The following is a 20,341-nucleotide window of genomic DNA, read 5'->3' on the forward strand; positions in this document are numbered from 1 at the left end:
TGAAAACCTCATCAGAAAAACAAAACAAAACTATAATTTAAAATAAACCCTACCTGCTCTCTTTTTTTGGTTAATGGGGACATACCAGAAAAGGGCCAGCTTCCAGCAAACTTGAAGACAGATAAATGTTTGCATTTGAAACCCGTCTCCCCTTCTGACTCTCCTCCTTTATTCTGGCATGCTCACCTAGATACTTGGTGTCCTCATAGTGCCAGCAACTGCCAAAAACTAACCTACCTTTGACCAGACTTTCTCTTCCCAAATGTTGGAACATTTCCAATTCAAAGCTTAACTGTAGTGAAATCTAGTCCTTGAAGGCCTTGCTAGGTAATATGTAAGCCTCAGGTAAACTAAGACAAACTAATGACACATGAATAGCTTCAATGTATTAATCACTGCATCTAATCTAGCAGGCAGGCTACTCCTACAATGTTTCAGAGTAAGGGCCTTTCAACATAACTCTAGGTAAAAGTGCATTATTCCTCACCCGGAAACATGCAGAGAGTATGAAAAGCAGCCCACACCTGCAATTAAAAGTATAGACCTAAGAGTGCAAAAGGCTTATTTGGGGGGGGAAATATATGCTTTTGTGACTTAGAAAATGTTGTATCATTCCTTTGGATTAATAAAGTTGCTTTTATAATACAGAGATTCCTAGCAGGTTTATCAAATTAGAAGGATAACGTGGAATCACGAATACCTCCAAGTGAATTCGTTTCTCAAATGAGTTCCTATCAACTAGCTCTTTTGGAAGCAATGGGAGACTGTGGGAAGGATGTAAGAACTCTTTAATGCACGTTTTTTTTTTCTTTTGCTTTTAGGCAGGAATTACAATAAAAATATTGTAAGTTTAAAGTTCTAATCATGCCCAAAACACATAACCTGAATCTAGTCATCAAAAAAAAAAGCCCCTCAAATTGAGGAACATTTGCAAAACTGGCATCTTCAAATATGTAGATGTCATGAAAGACCAAGGTTAAAGGAGATTTAAGTGGCATGACAGTTCAGTGCAATACGTGATCTTCGACTGGATCCTGGAGATCAGAAGGGGAGGGAGAGCTTGCCATAAAGGACATTTTGGCATCACTGGGACAACTGGCAGGTTTTAAATTTGGACCATGTGTTAGGTAACAGTATTTTGTCAATGTTAAACTTTCTGCATTTGATAATTCTGTAAGAGAATAGTCCTGGTCTTAGGAAATAGATGTTGAAGCATTTGAGGGTAAATAAGTATGATTTCTGCAACTAAATCTCAAAAGATTCAGCAAAAATATGCATATACATGCAGATATATGATTGATAGATAGATAGGAAGTAATGAAACACATGTGGTAGAATGTTTTTACAGTTGATGTATCTGAGTAAAGGGTATATGGGAGTTGTTTGTACTACCCTTGAAGCTCTTCTAAAGTTTGACATTATTTCAAGCATATTTAAAGAGCATTATTAAAAACAACACAAAAAATTAATCTCAAATGTATCCATGCCCTTGAAGATAAGTTAAAAATGAAATCTCATTCCCACCTTCCCACACGAACAACCACCTTTCAGCGACTTACATTGATTATAAAAGTGATGGGGCAGAAAGACTGGCTGTGCTGAAACTCAGCTGAGCACTATTATTTGGGGAAGGTTCATTTTTAATGGGAGGAGGAAGAAAAAGTTTAGCTGGAAGTCTGAGTGCAAAGGAAGAAAGAGAAGAAATGAGCTAGCATTTACCTCCCACAACCACCACCACCAGCCGGCCCCTTGGATTGAATTTGAGCCTCCAGAGCTGGCAGTGAACACCAGAAGCTGTTGTCAGTGTCTTAAGAGACGTTGGTGGCCTCTGAACATAACAGTGCTGATTTGGGGTCAAGATGACACAGTGTGGCACAGATTTGAGGAGGGGGCCATTATCTCCACCTCTGCACAGAACCCACTCCTGCTCTGACACCTGCAAAACAGCAGCAACTTTTGGACAATGAGGAAACAGCAGCACCTTATATTGAACACCTGTCTCATCACAGAGACTACTGGCCACCTAAGCAATGAGGAAGCGCCTCGCAGGGCTTTGTAAACAGCACATGCCTACAAGAGACAGCTTAGCCAGAAGGATATGAAGGATATGTAGGCTGTATGGGGTCTGCTACTGAACAATTGGTTTGTGACACATTTAAACCATGGTTAACAATGGAGTTTGCTAGCTTCCTGATTAAAAATGAAAAAATTTTAAAGAGGCTACTTGTTCTATAAATGTTACCTCATGTCATATGAAAAATTATTTGAGGAGGTCTGCTAGTTTGCCTGGGCTGCTATAACAAAATATCAGACTGCGCGGCTTAAACAACAGAAATGTGTTTCTGAGAGCTACAAGTCTCAGATCACAGTGCCATCAAGGTTGGTTTTGATTTAGGGCAGGTGAGCCCAAAAGTGTGGGTTACCTGTGAGGGTTCTTGGCTTTACCTAGGAGAGAATTCAAGGGAAAGACAGAGGTAGAAGGAAACAGATTTATTGAAAAGGCAGTGTTACAGCTTTGTGACTCAGGGCTACCCCGAAGGCAGAGACTAGTACCTCGGGGCAGTTTTGCAGTCATATTTACATCTACTCGTAAGTGGATACAGATTAAGGTGTGATTTATGCAGTGGTTTTTAGGGAAGGGGTAGTAAATTTTGGGTCATTGGGTCACTGCCATGGAAAGGGGCAGTCACTCCTGGGTGTTGTCATGACAATGGTAAATTGACGTAGCACACTGGTGGGTGTGTCTGATTGAAGGGTATTAAAGGAGGCTTCCTTCTCACTCTCCACCCCCATTTTAATTAGTCCTCAATCTGGTCTGATGTGTAAGCCCCACCTCCAGAGTCCAGTCCTGCTTCCTGCTTCTTTCTTCTGAGGCCTCTCTCCTTGTCTTGCAGACGGCCACCCTCTTCCTTCTCTTCAGATGGTCATTTCTCTGTGTACATGTGCCACTGGTGTCTCTCTTGTGTGACTAGATTTCCTCTTCTTATAAAGACACCAGTCAGATTGGATTAGGTCCCATCCTAACAGCCTCATTTTAAATTAATCACCTCTTTAAAGGCTCCATCTACAAACAATTAAAGGTTCCATCTCCAAACAGTCACATGGTGAAGTACTGAGGAGGCTAAGCCTTCAACATACGAATTTGGGGGAACATACTTCGGTCCACAACAAGAAATATCCAATTTTCATAGAAGTAACTACAAACTTCCAGAGCAGCTACATAATCTAGAGAAAGCTGGCTCTGATTCTAAAGAAAACAGGGTTACAATATTCAAGCACTTTTTTTTTTGAGACGCAATTTCACTCTTTTCACCCAGGCTGGAATGCAATGGAGCAATCTCAGCTCACTGCAACCTCCGCCTCCCAGTTCAAGCAATTCTCCTGCCTCAGCCTCCCAAGAAGCTGGGATTACAGGGGTGTACCACCACACTCGGCTAATTTTTGTATTCTTAGTAGAAATGGGGTTTCACCGTGTTGGCCAGGCTGGTCTGGAACTCCTGACCTCAAGTGATCCATCCACCTCGGCCTCCCAAAGTGCTGGGATTATAGGTGTGAGCCACCACACCCGGCTCAAGCACTTTTATACATACAAAAAAATAGGCCAGGCCTGGTGGCTCACGCCTGTAGGAAGGCTAAGGTGGGTAAATCATTTGATCCCAGGATTTGGAGACCAGCCTGGGCAACATAGGGAAAACCCATCTCTACAAAAAAATCCAAAAACACAAAATTAGCGGGGAGTAGTGGCATGTGCCTGTAGACCCAGCTACTCAGGAGACTAAGATGGGAGGATTGCTTGAGCCCAGGAGGTCGAGGTTGCAATGAGCCGTGATCACACCACAGCACTCCCACCTGGATACCCTGTCTCAAAATAATAATAATAACAATAATAATAATAAAAAAAGAAAAAATAGGCCAGGCATGGTGGCTTTCACCCATAATCCCAACACTTTGGAAGGCTGAGGCAGGGAGATCACTCAAGTCCAGGGGTGTGTACCTGTAGTCACAGCTGCTTGGGAGGCTGCAGTGAGCTATTATCACACCACTGTACACCAGCCTAGGCAACAGAGCAAGACCCAGTCTCAAAAATGATAATACATAAAGAGAACCCTAACTTTTTCAAGCACAGAGCTTATTTCATTTAGTTTTGCAGTCAAATGTAAGTAGAGATCAGATTCCTAGAGGAAGCTCCAGGCTTGTTCTAAAGGGCAGAGAGAGAAACCAGTCAAGGGTGGGAGGTATGAAAGAGTAGACACAACTGAACAAGGTGTGTGGGGCAATCAGTTCTATAAACCTCAGCAACGCGTGGGGTCATCATCAAGTAAAACCACTGAGGTGGCCGGGCATTGTGGCTTACACCTGTAATCCCGGCACTTTGGGAAGCCAAGGTGGGCGAATCATCTGAGGTCAGGAGTTCGAGACCAGGCTGGCCAACGTGGTGAAACCCCATCTCTACTAAAAATACAAAAATTAGCCAGGCGTGGTGGCGCCTGTCTGTAGTCCCAAATACTCAGGAGGCCGAGGTGGGAGAATCTCTTGAACCAGGGAGATGGAGGTTGCAGTGAGCCAAGATGGCACCACTGCACTCCAGCCTGGGCAACACAAGCAAAACTCTGTGAAAAAAAAACAACAACACTGAAGTGTGACAAAATAGCTCTAGACTGAAAACAACACAAATGTCCACCTGCAGTAGAATGGGTAAATCCATTGCTTTTTTCCCCTACACTATACTGCTACACAGCAATGAAAATCAACAAATTACTACTATTCATATGTAGATGATTCTCACAGATTTCATGCTGAGCGAAAGAAGTCAGTCACAAAACAATACATATAGTAAGATTCCATTTTACATGAAATTCAGGAACAGGCAAAACTAATCCATGGTGATAGAAGCCAGAATAATGATGACCTTGGGTCAAGGAAGGGGCAAGAGAGAGAATGGTAGAAGCTGGAAGTAGTTTGTATCTTGCTTGATCTAAGTAGTGTATACGTTTATAAAAATCATCATGTTATATACGTCAGATTTATGTATTTTACTAGACATAAGTTATACACCAATTGGAAAAAAATTTAATGCTGCAGTGTACAGGATATCAGTAAAAGCACACTAATTATAGTCGTAGCTTTTTTTTTTTTTTAATCAACCAAGCATTTGAATATTCTGTTAACTGGTAGTTACCAAGGCTGTATTAAGTAGGATTTCCCTGAATATTTTTTAGTATGTATTAATAAGCATTTGTCCCTCCAGGGTAAATTCAAGCCAGAAATCTTTCAACAGTCTTAAATGTAACCCTACACATCATACAGTTGGCTAGCCAGAGAACCACAAAAACAAAGATACACTCCAAACAGAAAATCTCTCAGCTTCATCATTGGAAAAATGTAGATTGGACAGTAGGTGTTCAATGATTTGTGTAGAAGGGATCATCACAAACAAATAGTCACCGCTGCAACCTTTGACATGGATGTCCAGGTCTTTAGAGTGGCCTGTGGGACCCGGCCTACCCACTCCCCGTCCCCACCCTACTTCTCTCTGAACTCACGTCACACTACTCTCTTCCTTTCTCACTCCACTTCACACACACTGTCCTCCTCGCTGTTTCTCAAACTAGCCAAGCATACTCCCTCCCTCCTCAGGGTCTGTGCCCTTGCTGGTCTGCCTGCTCTTCTCCCACATGCCCACATGGCTTCTTCCCTTTCTTCAGGACGTTCATAAAATTCCACCACTCAGTTCCCTGGCCACCCTATCAAAATGTGCAGGCAGAGACCCACCTCCTCTCCCTGTTCCTGGCTTTTTTAGACCCACCATGTTTCACATTGAAGCATCCATAGGTATTCTTTGTTACGTTTGTTTGTTTTGAGAAGGAGTTTCACTCTTGTTGCCCAGGCTGGAGTGCAATGGCACGATCTGGGCTCACTGCAACTTCTGCCTCCCTGGTTCAAGTGATTCTCCTGCCTCAACCTCCTGAGTAGCTGGGATTATAGGTGCCTGTCACCTTGCCTGGCTATATTTTTAGATTTTTAGTAGAGATGGGGTTTCACCATGTTGGCCAGGCTAGTCTCAAACTCCTGACCTCAGGTCATCCGCCCCCTCAGCCTCCCAAAGTGCTGGGATTACAGGCCTGAGCCACTGCCACCACACTCGACCATTGTTTGTATTTGTAGAAATTTTTGTCTATTTTGCTTTCTTTTTTTTTTTTTTTTTTTTTTTTTTTTAGAGACAGGGTCTTGCTCTATTGCTTAGGCCAGAGTGCAGTGGTATGATCAGAGCTCACTGCAGGCTCAACCTCCCGAGCTCCAAAGATCCTCTTGCCTCAGCTGGGACAGAGACTACAGGCATGCACCATGATGCCAGATTAATTTTTGTATTTTTTGTAGTGATGGGGTTTTGTCATGGTGCCCAGGCTGCTTTTAAACTCCTGAGCTCAAGCAATCCATCTGCCTCAGCCTCCCAAAGTGCTGGGCTTAGAAGCCAGAGTCACCACATCTGGCCTTTGTTCACTTCTTTATCCCCAGGACTTAAAACATGCTCTGCAATTAATAAATATTTGTTAAATAAATGAATTTTTAAATATCCTGTTATCTAACCCTATTTGCTTCTACATATCAGTTCACATATATCAGGGGAAGCCTCAAGATTTGAAGATCTTGACCAGGTGCGGTGGTTCATGCTTGTAATCCCAGCACTTTGGGAGGCTGAGGCAAGGGGATCACCTAAGGTCGGGAGTTCCAGACCAGCCTGACCAACATGGTGAAACCCTGTCTCTACTTAATACAAAATTAGCTGGGTGAGGTGGTACATGCCTGTTGAACTTCTTTGTTCGACCAGAAGTGAACAAAGGCCAGGTGAGGTGAGTCAGGTCTATAATCCCAGCTACTCAGGAGACTGAGGCAGGAGAATCGCTTGAACCCAGGAGGTAGAGGTTGCAGTGAGCCAAGATCACACCATTGCACTCCAGCCTGGGTAACAAGAGAAAAAAAAAACAAAAAAAACAAAAAAAAAAACAGAGAGAGACTTAAAAATCTCCACCCAGAAAAAAAGAATTATTGAGGATAGAAAGATAAGGCACACATGTCTCACCCAAACAACATAGTTCCTGGTCATCGATGTATGGTTTCAATCTCCTTTCAGGACTTTTTAAAATGAATTTCTCTTTTAAAATGAATTCTGTTTCACTATAGATGCAATTTTCTCTCTTTCAGTAGTCTGTTGCAGGGTAGGTAGGAATGGCAACCAGAGATAGAGAACCCTCCAATTCAATTGCCAACTTAAGTTTGTAATTCTCCCAAACTTCTATTAGCAGGATCTATCACTCTCTCTTTTTTAAACTGAGTCCAATTCTATTTCTAAAACCTGTCCTCCAGGGCCAGGTCAAAACTCACAGGTTTCCTTGGAAGGCTAATTATTTGAGATAGCACTTCAAACTGTCATTCTTCAAAGATCTCTTCAACAAGCACAGAGAAATTGATTTTCCACCAGCAAAATTTATTTACTTCCTGGATTATGTTCTAAATAAAAATATTATTACATGTTCTTCACATAATAAATTTTTTAACTTCTTTAGAAACATCGTTCGCAATTTACTCCACCTGGAGAATTAGACTCACCCTCACTCAGAATAGAGGTAGATTTCATAGAGTCATAGCCGTAAAAATTTGTTCAAAGGGTATTTTAAAGTTCTTTGTCTATATTGGCAATACATTTCTCCTTTTCTGTACTCCCCCCCCCCTTTTTTTTTTTTTGGTGATTTTGTTTTTCAAATCAACAAGTTGAGAAACATATCAAGGGCTTAAATTTTAGACACAAAACACATGGCTTATTTTCCCAAAACAACATGAGGCCCTGCACTTTTTCAGATTTGGAATTTGAGTGTACTGACGGCTGACTTAACACACATATTAACCAACTGTTTTAAAGGTTGGAAATGTGTCTGGGATTGCACCATGCAAACTCTCTATGCCGCACTCCAAACATAATCAAGAAAGCAAGCCAGTGCCAGTGCAGACTAATCTTCACATTTCCAAGCATTATGAAGATTGACTTACATTTTGCCACTTACACAGACATCACAATTGAAAACCATGTTCCAAATTAATTCCAAAGATGTTCAGAACTCTTATTGGGCTGGTATACCTGGAGGTAAAATTTTTCCTTCCACTCTGCCTTTACCCATATGCCAACATTTCATTTTGTGAGGAAAACTTACTTTCATAATTCTCCAACTTGTTTTTCTTGTTCGGGATTCTCAGTAAAGTCCACAGCTCTTTCCCACCACCCCCATGCTCTCACCAGCCTAGACCCCCGCCTAGCCACTGGCTTTGCCTTGCTGATCTCTGAGTTAGCCAACCACCTGCTGACATTAGGGAGGCCCTGACGTAATCGCAGAGACTGAGGAAGTCAAGTGCATTGATCTCTTCTGCTTCCTAAACACCTGGGCACCTGCACTACCGGAGTGTTCCGCTAACAACATCCACCCACCAGGGGGCGCCCCTCCACTAGCAGTGCTGTCTGATGGCCTCTTAGTTCTCCCTGGCCAAGCCTGTGGTTCAGATAGTTTGAGCACTCCTTAACACTGTGCCCTTTACAATGGAAAAAGACCATTTATTGAATACATGGACAAAAAGAAACAGATAATACCCCTCAGCTAAAATTTGTCATCGATTGCAGCATTTTTGCCCTTGGGAAGGATATGGCTTGCAGTGAGAGGGGCTTTACTGCCACCTCCTGGATCACGGCTTGTCAGCACAAGGCAGTCCTGGGCAGAGCCAAGGGAGTAGGGTGTCATCCCAGAGAAATGGGTGTCAGGTCAACGGCGCAATTCCAGAGCTCAGACCTTTCATAACTTTCCTTAAGTAATTCCTGTCCATCCAAGCAGAACTGGCTTCTCTTTCATCCCTCTGCCCCAGGAGGGAGATGTGCTAATCGCTCATTGACTTATTTCCTCCCAAAACCCAGTAAAAAAAAAAAGGGTGGGGTGGGGGGGACCCTACTACCTTACTTAAGACAAGTGTAATTTAAAAATACATTCTGGCCGGACGCAGTGGCTCACACCTGTAATCCCAGCACTTTGGGAGGCCGAGGTGGGTGGATCACCTGAGGTCAGGAGTTCGCAACCAGCCTGGCAAACAGGGCAAAACCCCATCTCTACTAAAAATACAAAAATTAGCCAGGCGTGGTGGTGCACGCCTGTAATCCCAGCTACTCCAGAGGCTGAGACAGAAGAATTGCTTCACCTGAGAGGCAGAGGTTGCAGTGAGCAACCGTCAGACAACAGCGTCAACAGCGTCAGACTCTATCTCAAAAAAAAAATTCTTCTGGCTGTGTTGCATTTCTCAAAAATCACTTTTTATCCACAATATGTTTTGAGCCAAACCATATTATCTGAATCCGGTTTTTGCCTTGTTGTCAGATATAGGAAGACCATCTACAGAGGGAAGTCTCTGATACTCAAACTAAAATCGGCTTTACCTTTTTTAAAGACCTTAATATATTTTATTGACAGAAGCAATTCAAATGACCAATATATATACATAAAAGATATGAGAATATGTGTAACCTCGGTAGTAATCAAGAAAATGTAAGCCAAAGCAAGGTAAGTTTCACTCATCTATCTGGCCAAAATGGAAACTATTAATATCTAACGTGAGAAAATGTTTTCATTTACTGTGGGTGAGAATATAAATTAGTACAGTCTTTCTGAGGGACAATTTAGCAGATGTGCCCAGATCTAAAATAAAGCATTCCTTTTGCAGCTTCAAAAATGCCCATCTCTGGTTAGCACTATAATTGTTTCTCCAGTGTTCATTCTGTGCCTGCTCTGCTCTGTGGAAGCCATGTGGTTCCATGGGTGGGCTGCTATTGGCCTAAGCCAGTATAATCCAGTATAATCCAGTTTCCCTTTGCTCTCATTATTAATTCAGGGAAGGGAAGTTAACAGAGTCCCAAGATCCAAGCCTATCAGTGCTCGCCATTCCCCTGGCTACTGTGATTGATTCAGGGATGACCAGTATCCAAATTAGGCTCAATAACAGTGAAGTGCTGTTTAATGGCTGGGGAAATGCCTGGCCTCCTCCTCTGGAAATAAATGAGGAAGCATGTGGCTCCAGGTGTCTATGCTCTCAATGTTATATTATCTAAACAGATTTTTAAAATTAATTCCAGCTCTAAATAATCATAGTCATATGTTTATTTCAATACTCATGGCTCTATTATTTATTAAGTCACAACTGAGTCAATCCCTTAAGTTTTCTAAGTCTATTATGTTGGCTACAAAACATGAATAACATTCCTACTTTCATAGGGTTATTGTTACTATTGTCATCCTAGAAATCACGGTGCTAGATGGTGTGGCACAAAAATAGATAAATAAGGCTCCCCATCTTTATAGATACTGAGAATTTAGTGAAACAGTAACACTGGGTATTGTTCTTGCCTGTGTACCTTCAGAATCTAACCCTGACTCTTCTGGCAGGTTGAAGAGCAACTTAACACCTTTCAATAAATTGCTTTTCTAGGTAAAGGGGAAAAAAAAACTAGTTGGGAGGATAGGTATACATGTAAACAAAAGGAGTGAGAAGCCAAGGAAGATAACTAAAAACAGGTCGGGGAGGCCAGGCATGGTGGCTCATGCCTGTAATTCTAGCACTTTGGGAGGCTGAGGCAGGAGGATCGTTCGAGCTCAGGAGCTAAAGACCAGCCTGGGCAACATAGTGGCATCCTGTGTCTATAAAAACTATAAAAATAAAATAATAAAACAGTTTGATGAGAGAAGTGACCAATTAAAACATTATTTTGGGGGTCAAAAGATAGTTTTAAATCCTAGCAACAATATTAATGAAGATAACCTTCCAGGTCTGGAGCAGATGAGATAGCTGGATGGAGGTAAACTGATATGAAAGCTGTTCTCCGGACTGACAGGAAACCCTACCCTAGCTTAGGGATAGGAAAACATGCTGAATTGAACCTTCTTATATGTTCATGTTAATCAACAATATGTTTTTCAAAATTTTACCAGAATTTCACCAGACAATACATTTTCCAAAATTTTACCTTCTTCACTTCTACAGGAGATGACCCTGAGTGCCAAAGTAGAGAATACAGAAACTAGGAAAGTACCATGGGCAAAACTGAATTCTCACTAAAAACAAAGGAAAATGTTGTTTTGTGGATGGGTTTTTGTTTTAAAGAAAAATTTTCAGAATATATTCCACATCAGATGTCCACAAATATCTATAAACACAAAGCTCTAAACCACAAGTGATAACATAAGGTACTTACTTCTCAGAGGGCATATTAAGAAAAAATACGCTGTACGTTAACTACATTTTCAAGTTATTTCATGTCTGAAACTATCAAGAGGAAAAATAAGACCCTTGAGAAAACAATGTGAGAACATAATTTTTTATTCATATAGAGGAGTGTTAAGCACCTGCTTCTAATGCAAAAACAACGCAAAACCACAGAGAAAAATCCATTTAGTCCGATTCACTAAGACTAGCCTAAAGCCTTAGGAGCAGTGCTCCGTTGTTTCATTAATTCCCTGCCCATGGTTCCGTTATACAGAGGAGGGCTTGGAAAACAAATCGATTGTATTTTTCAGCCTAGTCTGATATATAGTGTATTACAGGTCCAGCCTTACACTGCAGCACAGCTAAGATAAAGGAACCAGTAATGAGAGTCACATAAGAAAACACATTTTCTATGTTCCATTTCAATGGGAAGTCAGATATTCTAAGCAAGCAACGGATTCTAAGTCAGGAAAACCAGGTTCTGTCACAACTTTTACTAGTTAGTCTTTACAAGACATGTTATTTTATGACCATGCTGCTTATATCACCGGCTATACAAGAAAATTAGCTTGCCACCCCTACCTCCAAAGTTTTCCAGAAGAATTAACAGATTTCAAACTTATTTGCTAACTACCATACAATGGTGTATATATTATTTATAGTATCTTTAACTAAATAAATCTAAATTAAAACCATCTATGGCACTCAGTAAGATAATATTTATTATTTTTAAAACATACCTACACGCAGCAAGCCCACTGCTCCCACCAGTACATACACATATTCCCTATTAGTATGTGACTAAATTAGATCCTTGCAAAGAGACACTAAATAACCTTAAACTTAAAAAAAGGAACATTTGGTTCAATATCTATTATTGCTGATGATTATGATTACATCAACAAGAATCACTGAAATCAATTTGCAGAATCTTCTTTTTCCAGTAGTTCTGCCACGGTTCTAACTAGATACGATCCTCAAGTCGTAACTTTGACTTATAGTAAATAATTTTTACTTCCTTAATTCTAAAGTTCAAAGGTGTTTTAATAGGCAAAAGATACCAAAAGCTAGCATGAAAATCGGAAAGTAATTGATCCTAGAACCTCAAACATTGAGCAGATCTTTTCACACTGATCTTCACAGAAAAATAGTATTGAAATAAGCTGAAGCGCCATTTGGCTTGAAGTATTACCTGCTTGCCATGCTGCAGAATCTATTGGCAGTTTTTTTAAAAGTAAAAATAAAATAGTAACATTTTAATGTGAAGGCTATTGATGCTGATACCCTAGTTTTTTCAGCATGTTAGCCATACTAATGTAGTCAAACACCTGGTCACAGATTAAAAGTAGAGCTTTTAAATCAAGACCAAATTTTAATTTAACCACCACCTATACACTTGTACATTGAAACCCCTTATTCGCCTCCTCTTGAATGCCCTACTGTTTTGAGGCTTAAATACCCAAAGTCAGAATTTCAATACTAAGTTCCTCAGAGTAATAAAGAAAAGTTCTATTTAAACTCTTCGGCTAAGTTCTAGTTAATGGCTTTTGGGAAAAAAAGCAACACACTATTAATCGGCTAAGGCAAAAAACTCACAAATTCTGGTTCCCTAAACAACCATTCTCTAAAATAATAAATGCAGAAATCAAGAACCTGTAGCCAACTTGGTTTGTTCCTCTCACCTATGAAGTTTTGGATTCATACCTTGGAAAAGATGTGTGGAATGTAGGTCAATGATTTTGCACCGTGGTGAAAAGCTTTTGAGAAGGCCTTAGTGTTTGAGGTCACAAGGAGACAGGAACTTCTCTGGATTCTAGTATCACCCTTAAACTACCAGGGGACAAAAGTGGAGTCCATAATCATGAACATTCCCTCCCCAGAGCCTCTTTGGCTGGGCAGTTCAATAGCAATTGGTCCACAGAAGAGTAAATCAGTCCTGATCAATTCTGTATGGAACATTAGCACCAGAATCTGACAATACAGAGAACTACCCAATGCCAGAGTTGTAGTAAGTCATCAAAAGAGAAGGTTTCTCTGTCAGGCTTGCATTAGTGTGGTTCTTAGAAGATCAGCATAGTGGCCAGAGTCCTATAATATAATGATAGAACATCAACAATAATTACTGAAACCAAAGATACACATCTACCCACGGACAGCAGTTATATACTCCCTTAATATCTAGAAGCAAGTAAGATTTTCAAGTGTGTTTTCATAGTTAAATTCGGGTAAAGCAAACAGTCTCTCTTACTGATCCGAGTTTCCTCAATTTTCTTCAACTGATTGTAATTTGTATCCCCTAGCCCCACCAAACTCTCTTCTAAATAAATATACACATTTATACAGAAAACACACAAAGTTCAATGCATGAGTAACATGGCCTTTTTATAGCATTTCTCTCTGTTCCCCTGTTTTACACACTTTTAATCATGGGTGACTTGAAATAAACAATCTCCTAACAGTAAATACACATTCGTGTAACAAGAACCATATCACTGTTCTTCCACTGGATATATCTTGATATAGCATCAGTGGATGTGAAAGGTGATGGGATAACAGTTGGGGAGGGGCACTTGTTCAGTCTTCCTTTGAAACATTTGGAAGTCTTTGTCTTTACTTCTTCTAGAAGGCCTTTCTCAGAAAATGCAGGCAGTTCAGAAGGAAATGATCAAAACTATGAATCTCTCCTCTTGGGATATCAGCACTCTTGCTGCATGAAGATGTCATCTCAAGTGCAAGAGCAGCATCTAAAAGCACAGAAGAATATACCACCAACTATCTTACTTAAAGTCTTTCTAAAACTTAATTTCTTTCTCACTTGCTTTCTCAAAAGTATATATATTGATAATATTGGTGGGTAAGGCCGGGCGCGGTGGCTCAAGCCTGTAATCCCAGCACTTTGGGAGGCCGAGGCGGGTGGATCACGAGGTCAAGAGATCGAGACCATCCTGTCGACATGGTGAAACCCCGTCTCTACTAAAAATACAAAAAATCAGCTGGGCATGGTGGCGCGTGCCTGTAATCCCAGCTACTCAGGAGGCTGAGGCAGGAGAATTGCCTGAACCCAGGAGGCGGAGGTTGCAGTGAGCCGAGATCGCACCATTGCACTCCAGCCTGGGTAACAAGAGCGAAACTCCGTCTCAAAAAAAATAAAAATAAAAATATTGGTGGGTACTATGTAGCTTAAGAAAACCTTATATTTCAATTAGATGTATCAAAAGCAAATTTTTAAGACAATCTTTAGAGTAATTACCAATCAAAACTATCATGTGTAACACATATCTCCTTTTATGCAAATAACTAATTTTGACAAAACATATGCAAGTTTTGCAGAGCCTGTAGTTTACACAGTTTGTATGAATTAGTTTTTCATTGTTCAACATTAATTAACTCAAATGAATGCACTGCAAAGACTCTTCCAGGGCCTTGAAAGGACCTGTGCAAATGAAAGATCAAAACTAAAGCTTTGTTTACTTCATAGTAAATTTACCTTTAATGTTGCAGATGCTCAAAATGTTTTGTAAAGGTTAACAGATTAATTAATACAATTATGGGCTGGGCATGGTGGCTCATGCCTGTAATCCCAGCACTTTGGGAGGCCAAGGCGGGTGAATGATCTAAAGTCAGGAGTTTGAGACCAGCCTGACCAACATGGTGAAACCCCGTCTGTACTAAATATACAAAAATTAGCTGGGCGTGGTGACACACACCTGTGATCCCAGCTACTTGGGAGGCTGACACATGAGGATCGCTTGAACCCAGGAGGTGGAGGTTGCAGTAAGCCAAGATTGCACCACTGCACTCCAACCTGGATGACAGAGCGAGATACTGTCTCAAAAAAAAAAAAAAATACAGTTATGAGAATGTGGGATTCTATCATCATAATATTTTACATAGTTAATGAGATATTAAACATTGAAAGACTTACTTGAGCAAATAATTATCACTCAAAAATGTCTGACTGGCCAGGCACAGTGGCTCATATCTCTAATTCTAGCACTTTGGGAGGCCAAGGTGGGCAGATCACTTGAGCTCAGAAGTTCAAGGCCAGCCCAGGCAACATGGCGAAACCCCATCTCTACCAAAAATACAAAAAATTAGTGGGGTGTTGTGTCACATACCTGTGGTCTCAGCTACCCGGGAGGCTGGGGTGGGAGGATTGTCTCTGCCTAGGAGGCAGAAGTCGCAGTCAGCCAAGATTATGCTACTGCACTCCAGCCTGGGCAATGGAGTGAGATACCATTAAAAAAAAAAAAAAAAAAAAAGTCTGATTTTTGTTTTGGTTTTTTTAACATTAAAAAGTTATGTTTAAAAGAAAGGCAATAATTTGGTACAGCACTGATCTCTCTTTATTGGGAAAAGTATTGCCAGGTGTAGTCATGCACTGTATAACAATGTTTTGGTCAACAATGGGCTGCATATAAAATGGTGGTCCCATAAGATTATCATGAAGCTGAAAATTCTTATTGCCTAGTGACATTGCAGCCATGATAACATCATAGTGCAATGCATTACCTTTTCTGTGTTTTGATATATGAATACTTACTACTGTGCTACAATTGCCTACAGTAGTCAGTATAGTAACATGTTGTACAGGTCTGTAGCCTAGAAGCAATAGGCTATACCATGTAGCTGAGGAATATAGTGGATGATATCATCTAGAATTGTATAAGTAGACTATGATGTTAGCATAACAGTGAAATCACCTAAGGATGCATCTGTCAGAACATTAAGCGAGGTGGGACTATAATCAGTCAATCTTGCTTTACGGGCCCACAGTGCAAATGACTGATAAGGGTGACAGGTATGTCTCTTTCTTGAGCACTTGTCACCCTAAATTCACATTACTATATCCAGTAAAATACAGGATTTTAGTTTAGGAGCAAGAGATATACACTCTGTGAAAAGGGGTATCATCCCAGAGATAAATACTACTTCTGGTTTTCTAAGTGGCACAACTCTCTTTATCAGAAATTCTCATAAAATCAATCATTGGAGAATGTTTCAGCTGAAAAAATTAGTCTTCAGCAAGCCACAAAATATTACCTGTGAAAGGCTGCACAGCCTTAAGTATGGAAAATCAGACCTACCCAGTTCAGAACCAAAATGATTCTCAGTGCTGGTGCTCCATTTGAGGCAAATCAGCCCCTGAATCATCTGACAGGGGAAGTCCTGATACCTATAAATTAATAATAGAGCATCATAAGTTCTCAGTAATTGCAAAAGTTCCACTTCCCCAAAATTTCAATTCTATTTGTTCAAATATCAGATGTTTAGAACTAACTATTCATTCATAGCTCAAGTTGCCTACATGCAAAAGGATGAAGTAAGGGGATGTTATTCTTTTCCTTTTTTAGTCCCAAAATTACTTCTGAGTGGATGTTATTCTTTGATCCTAGCTTATGCATATATTAAAAGATACTTCTGATCTGCTATGACAGTGTAAGCCTACTACAACCCATCTCTTCTACTTATTACCAAAATATAAAAACAAAAATCTATTGGAACCATCATATAAAGACTTTGAAGCAGCCCTTGTGACTCTGCTACATGAAGTAAAGGAAACCATACTTGAAATGAATGAAGGGATAAGAATACTTAGCAGAGAAATAGTAGCTACAAAAGAGAGCCAAATGTATATTTTAGAACTAACGAATACAGTATCTGAAATTTTAAAATTTCACTGAATGGGCTTAATAGCAGAATGAAGATGATAAAGTAAACAGTAAGAGAACTTGAGAATAGAGTAATAGAAATGGTCCAGTCTGAGCCGGGCGCGGTGGCTCAAACCTGTAATCCCAGCACTTTGGGAGGCCGAGGCGGGCGGATCACAAGGTCAAGAGATCGAGATCATCCTGGTCAACATGGTGAAACCCCGTCTCTGCTAAAAATACAAAAAATTAGCTGGGCATGGTGGCACGTGCCTGTAATCCCAGCTACTCAGAAGGCTGAGGCAGGAGAATTGCCTGAACCCAGGGGGCGGAGGTTGTGGTGAGCCAAGATCGCGCCATTGTACTCCAGCCTGGGTAACAAGAGCGAAACTCCATCTCAAAAAAAAAAAAGAAAGCAGCTATAGAAAAATGAAACACTGCATATAGGGAAACAATTCAAATGCCTGACAATTTCCCACCAGAAATTACAGAGATCAGAAGACAGAAGAATCACATCTTTACAGTGCTGGGAGGAAAACAAAAACAAAAACACGTCAACTCAAATTCCACATCCAATAAAATATATTTCAAGAATTAAAGTAAAATAAAGTCATTCTCAAATGAAGAAAAACTAAGAATATTTGTCACCATCAGACCTGCTCTGCAAGAAATGCTAAAGGAAGTTTTTCAGGCTGAAGGAAAATAATACCAGAGGAAAACTGGAATTTAGGGAAAAAGAGAGACCAACAGAAATGGTAAAGAGCTAGGTAAATATAAAAGACAACTTTTTTCTCATAAATTGTTTAAAACGTTTATGACTGTTTAAAACAAAACATATAATGTATTAGGCTTCTGAAGGTATGCAGATGTAGTACGTATGAAGTTGTAACATAAACTACAAACTGGGGAGAAGGGAATACGTTTTCTACTTTTTTGTTGTTAATTATTTATCAAGAGAAACTATTTCTTATACTACATACTAATGTTTCATAGTTCAGGAACACAGATGAGTAACAAACTTCTAGGTAATTCAACCCAAAGAAATTCTTTGTATTCCAAAATCACTTTGTACTCAAAGATACCAGTCTTCCTCAACTTCTCCAAATCTTTCGCAAAATCATAATTTCTGTAGAAATCTGCATATGTCTTCTTTCTTGGTTCAGCCACAGCAATCTTACAGACAGCTGCAACCCCCGGGGACATAATAAAGGCTCCAACAATATGAAATCACAGACGGTCAGAAGACCACACATCTGAGGTTTTGTCAAAGCACTGGAAGCCATGGTAGTTACCGTCTTTGATAGGTATGTCAACCTCAACACCAATGTCTTTCCTGGATAATGGAGAAATTAATGGCCAGTTCCTGCTTTTTATTTCGAGGGGTACAATGTAGACTATGAAAAATTACTGATGTATATTATAGTTTCTCAAGCAATCACTAAAAATATATATAAAGAGATATTGCTAAAAAAAATACTAAAAATATTCAAAAACAAAAGAAAACTGAAAAGGAAAAAACAGAGCAACAACAGAAAACAAATAATAAAAAGATGGGACTAGATCCAAAAATATCAATTATCACAGTAAATGTCAATGGTCTAAACATTCTATCGTCTGCAGGATTGTAAAGCTATGCCCTTAAGATTCTTGTCTGTAGCTTGTTAAACTAATTTCAGTACTGATATGAAGGGACTTTATACATGGAATAAATGTTACTAATTAGCTGACTTGGTGTGCCTAGTGTAATCATGTGAGCTCTTAGCATCAGAGTGAGTCAGAAATGAGGCAGAAGTAGTGGTCAAAGAGATTCAAGTTTAAGAGAGATTTGACCACTGTTGCTGGCTTTGAAGACTTGAAGACAGAGGAAGTGGGCCACGAACCAAGGAATGTGGGTGGCTTCTAGATGCTGAGAACAACCCCTAGCTGTCAGCCAGCAAGGAAGTGGGGACTTCTGCCCTACAATGATATGAAACTAAACTACCCAAACAACCTAAGTGAGCCTGGAAATGGTTTCTCTCCTAATGCCTCCAGAAAATAACGCAATGTAGACTATGAAAAATTACTGATGTATATTAGTAATTTTACTGCAGACACCTTGATTTCCACCTGTGAAACTCATGCAGAGAAACAGCTATGCCTAACTCAGAAGCTATGAGATAATAAATGGTGGCCGGGCACGGTGGCTCAAGCCTGTAATCCCAGCACTTTGGGAGGCCGAGGCAAGTGGATCATGAGGTCAAGAGATCGAGACCATCCTGGTCAACATGGTGAAACGCCGTCTCTACTAAAAATACAAAAAAATTAGCTGGGCATGGTGGCGTGTGCCTGTAATCCCAGCTACTCAGGAGGCTGAGGCAGGAGAATTGCCTGAACCCAGGAGGTGGAGGTTGCAATGGGCCAAGATCGCACCATTGCACTCCAGCCTGGGTAACAAGAATGAAACTCCATCTCATTAAAAAATAAATAAATAAAAATAAATAAATAAATAAATAAATAAATAAATGGATATTAATTTAGTATGCCAGTAGTCCCCCATTATCCATGAGGGACATGTTCCAAGGCCCCCAGTGGAGGCCTGAAACCTCAGATAGTACCAAGCCCTAAATATAGAGTATTGTGGGTTTTTTATCTGAAAGCCTAGACAGCTACTAAGCAATAAAAGAGCAGGTAGCATAAGTATACAGCATGGATACACTGGACAATGAGAGGATTCATGTCCCTAGCAGAACAGAGCCGGACAGCTTGAGATTTCATCAGGCTATTCAGAATGGTGTGCAATTTAAAACTTAAGAACCATTTATTTCTGGAATTTCCCACTTAACATTTTCAGACCACAGTTGACCACAGGTAACTGAAACTGCAGAAAACAAAATTACAGATAAGGGGGAATACCATATTTCTAAGGTAGCAGCAATAATAAACAAATACACATTCCAATTAAAAGGCAAAGATTGACAGAATGTATACAAAGGAAAGATCCTATTTATATGCTGTCTTCAAAAGAAACACTTTAAATATAAACATAAAAACCAGATAGAATGAAAGTAAAAAGATTTACTATGCAAATGTACATATAAGAAGTTTGGAATGGTTAAGGTACAGGCCACTACCAAAGATAAAAAGAGACATTTCTTTTTTTTTTTTTTTTTGAGGCGGAGTTTCACTCTTGTTACCCAGGCTGGAGTGCAATGGCGCGATCTCGGCTCACTGCAACCTCCGCCTCCTGGGTTCAGGCAATTCTCCTGCCTCAGCCACCTGAGTAGCTGGGATTACAGGCACGCGCCACCATGCCCAGCTAATTTTTAGTATTTTTAGTAGAGACGGGGTTTCACCATGTTGACCAGGATGGTCTCGATCTCTTGACCTTGTGATCCACCCGCCTCGGCCTCCCAAAGTGCTGGGGT

At 40.3% G+C, this 20,341-nt stretch overlaps 1 protein-coding gene across 2 annotated transcripts in view; it reads right to left on the minus strand.

The window, feature by feature from the left end:
• Window positions 1–11,387: 11,387 nt before the first annotated feature.
• CDKL2 (cyclin dependent kinase like 2) overlaps window positions 11,388–20,341 on the minus strand; it is a 44,998-nt gene continuing 36,044 nt past the window's right edge. Inside the window, exons 13-14 of one of the 2 annotated variants that reach the window (XM_010342608.3) lie at window positions 16,377–16,465; window positions 11,388–13,377 (exon numbers count right to left, since the gene is read on the minus strand). In XM_010342608.3, the coding sequence (XP_010340910.2) occupies window positions 16,400–16,465 (66 nt within the window). In that variant the 3' untranslated portion in view covers window positions 11,388–13,377; window positions 16,377–16,399. Of the gene's footprint in view, window positions 14,034–16,376; window positions 16,466–20,341 lie in introns of both variants that reach the window. The other variant, XM_003931983.4, reaches the window with a different exon arrangement.

The sequence above is a fragment of the Saimiri boliviensis genome, chromosome 3 (assembly GCF_048565385.1).
Source record: "Saimiri boliviensis isolate mSaiBol1 chromosome 3, mSaiBol1.pri, whole genome shotgun sequence".
In the NCBI taxonomy this organism is placed as follows: Eukaryota; Metazoa; Chordata; class Mammalia; order Primates; family Cebidae; genus Saimiri; species Saimiri boliviensis.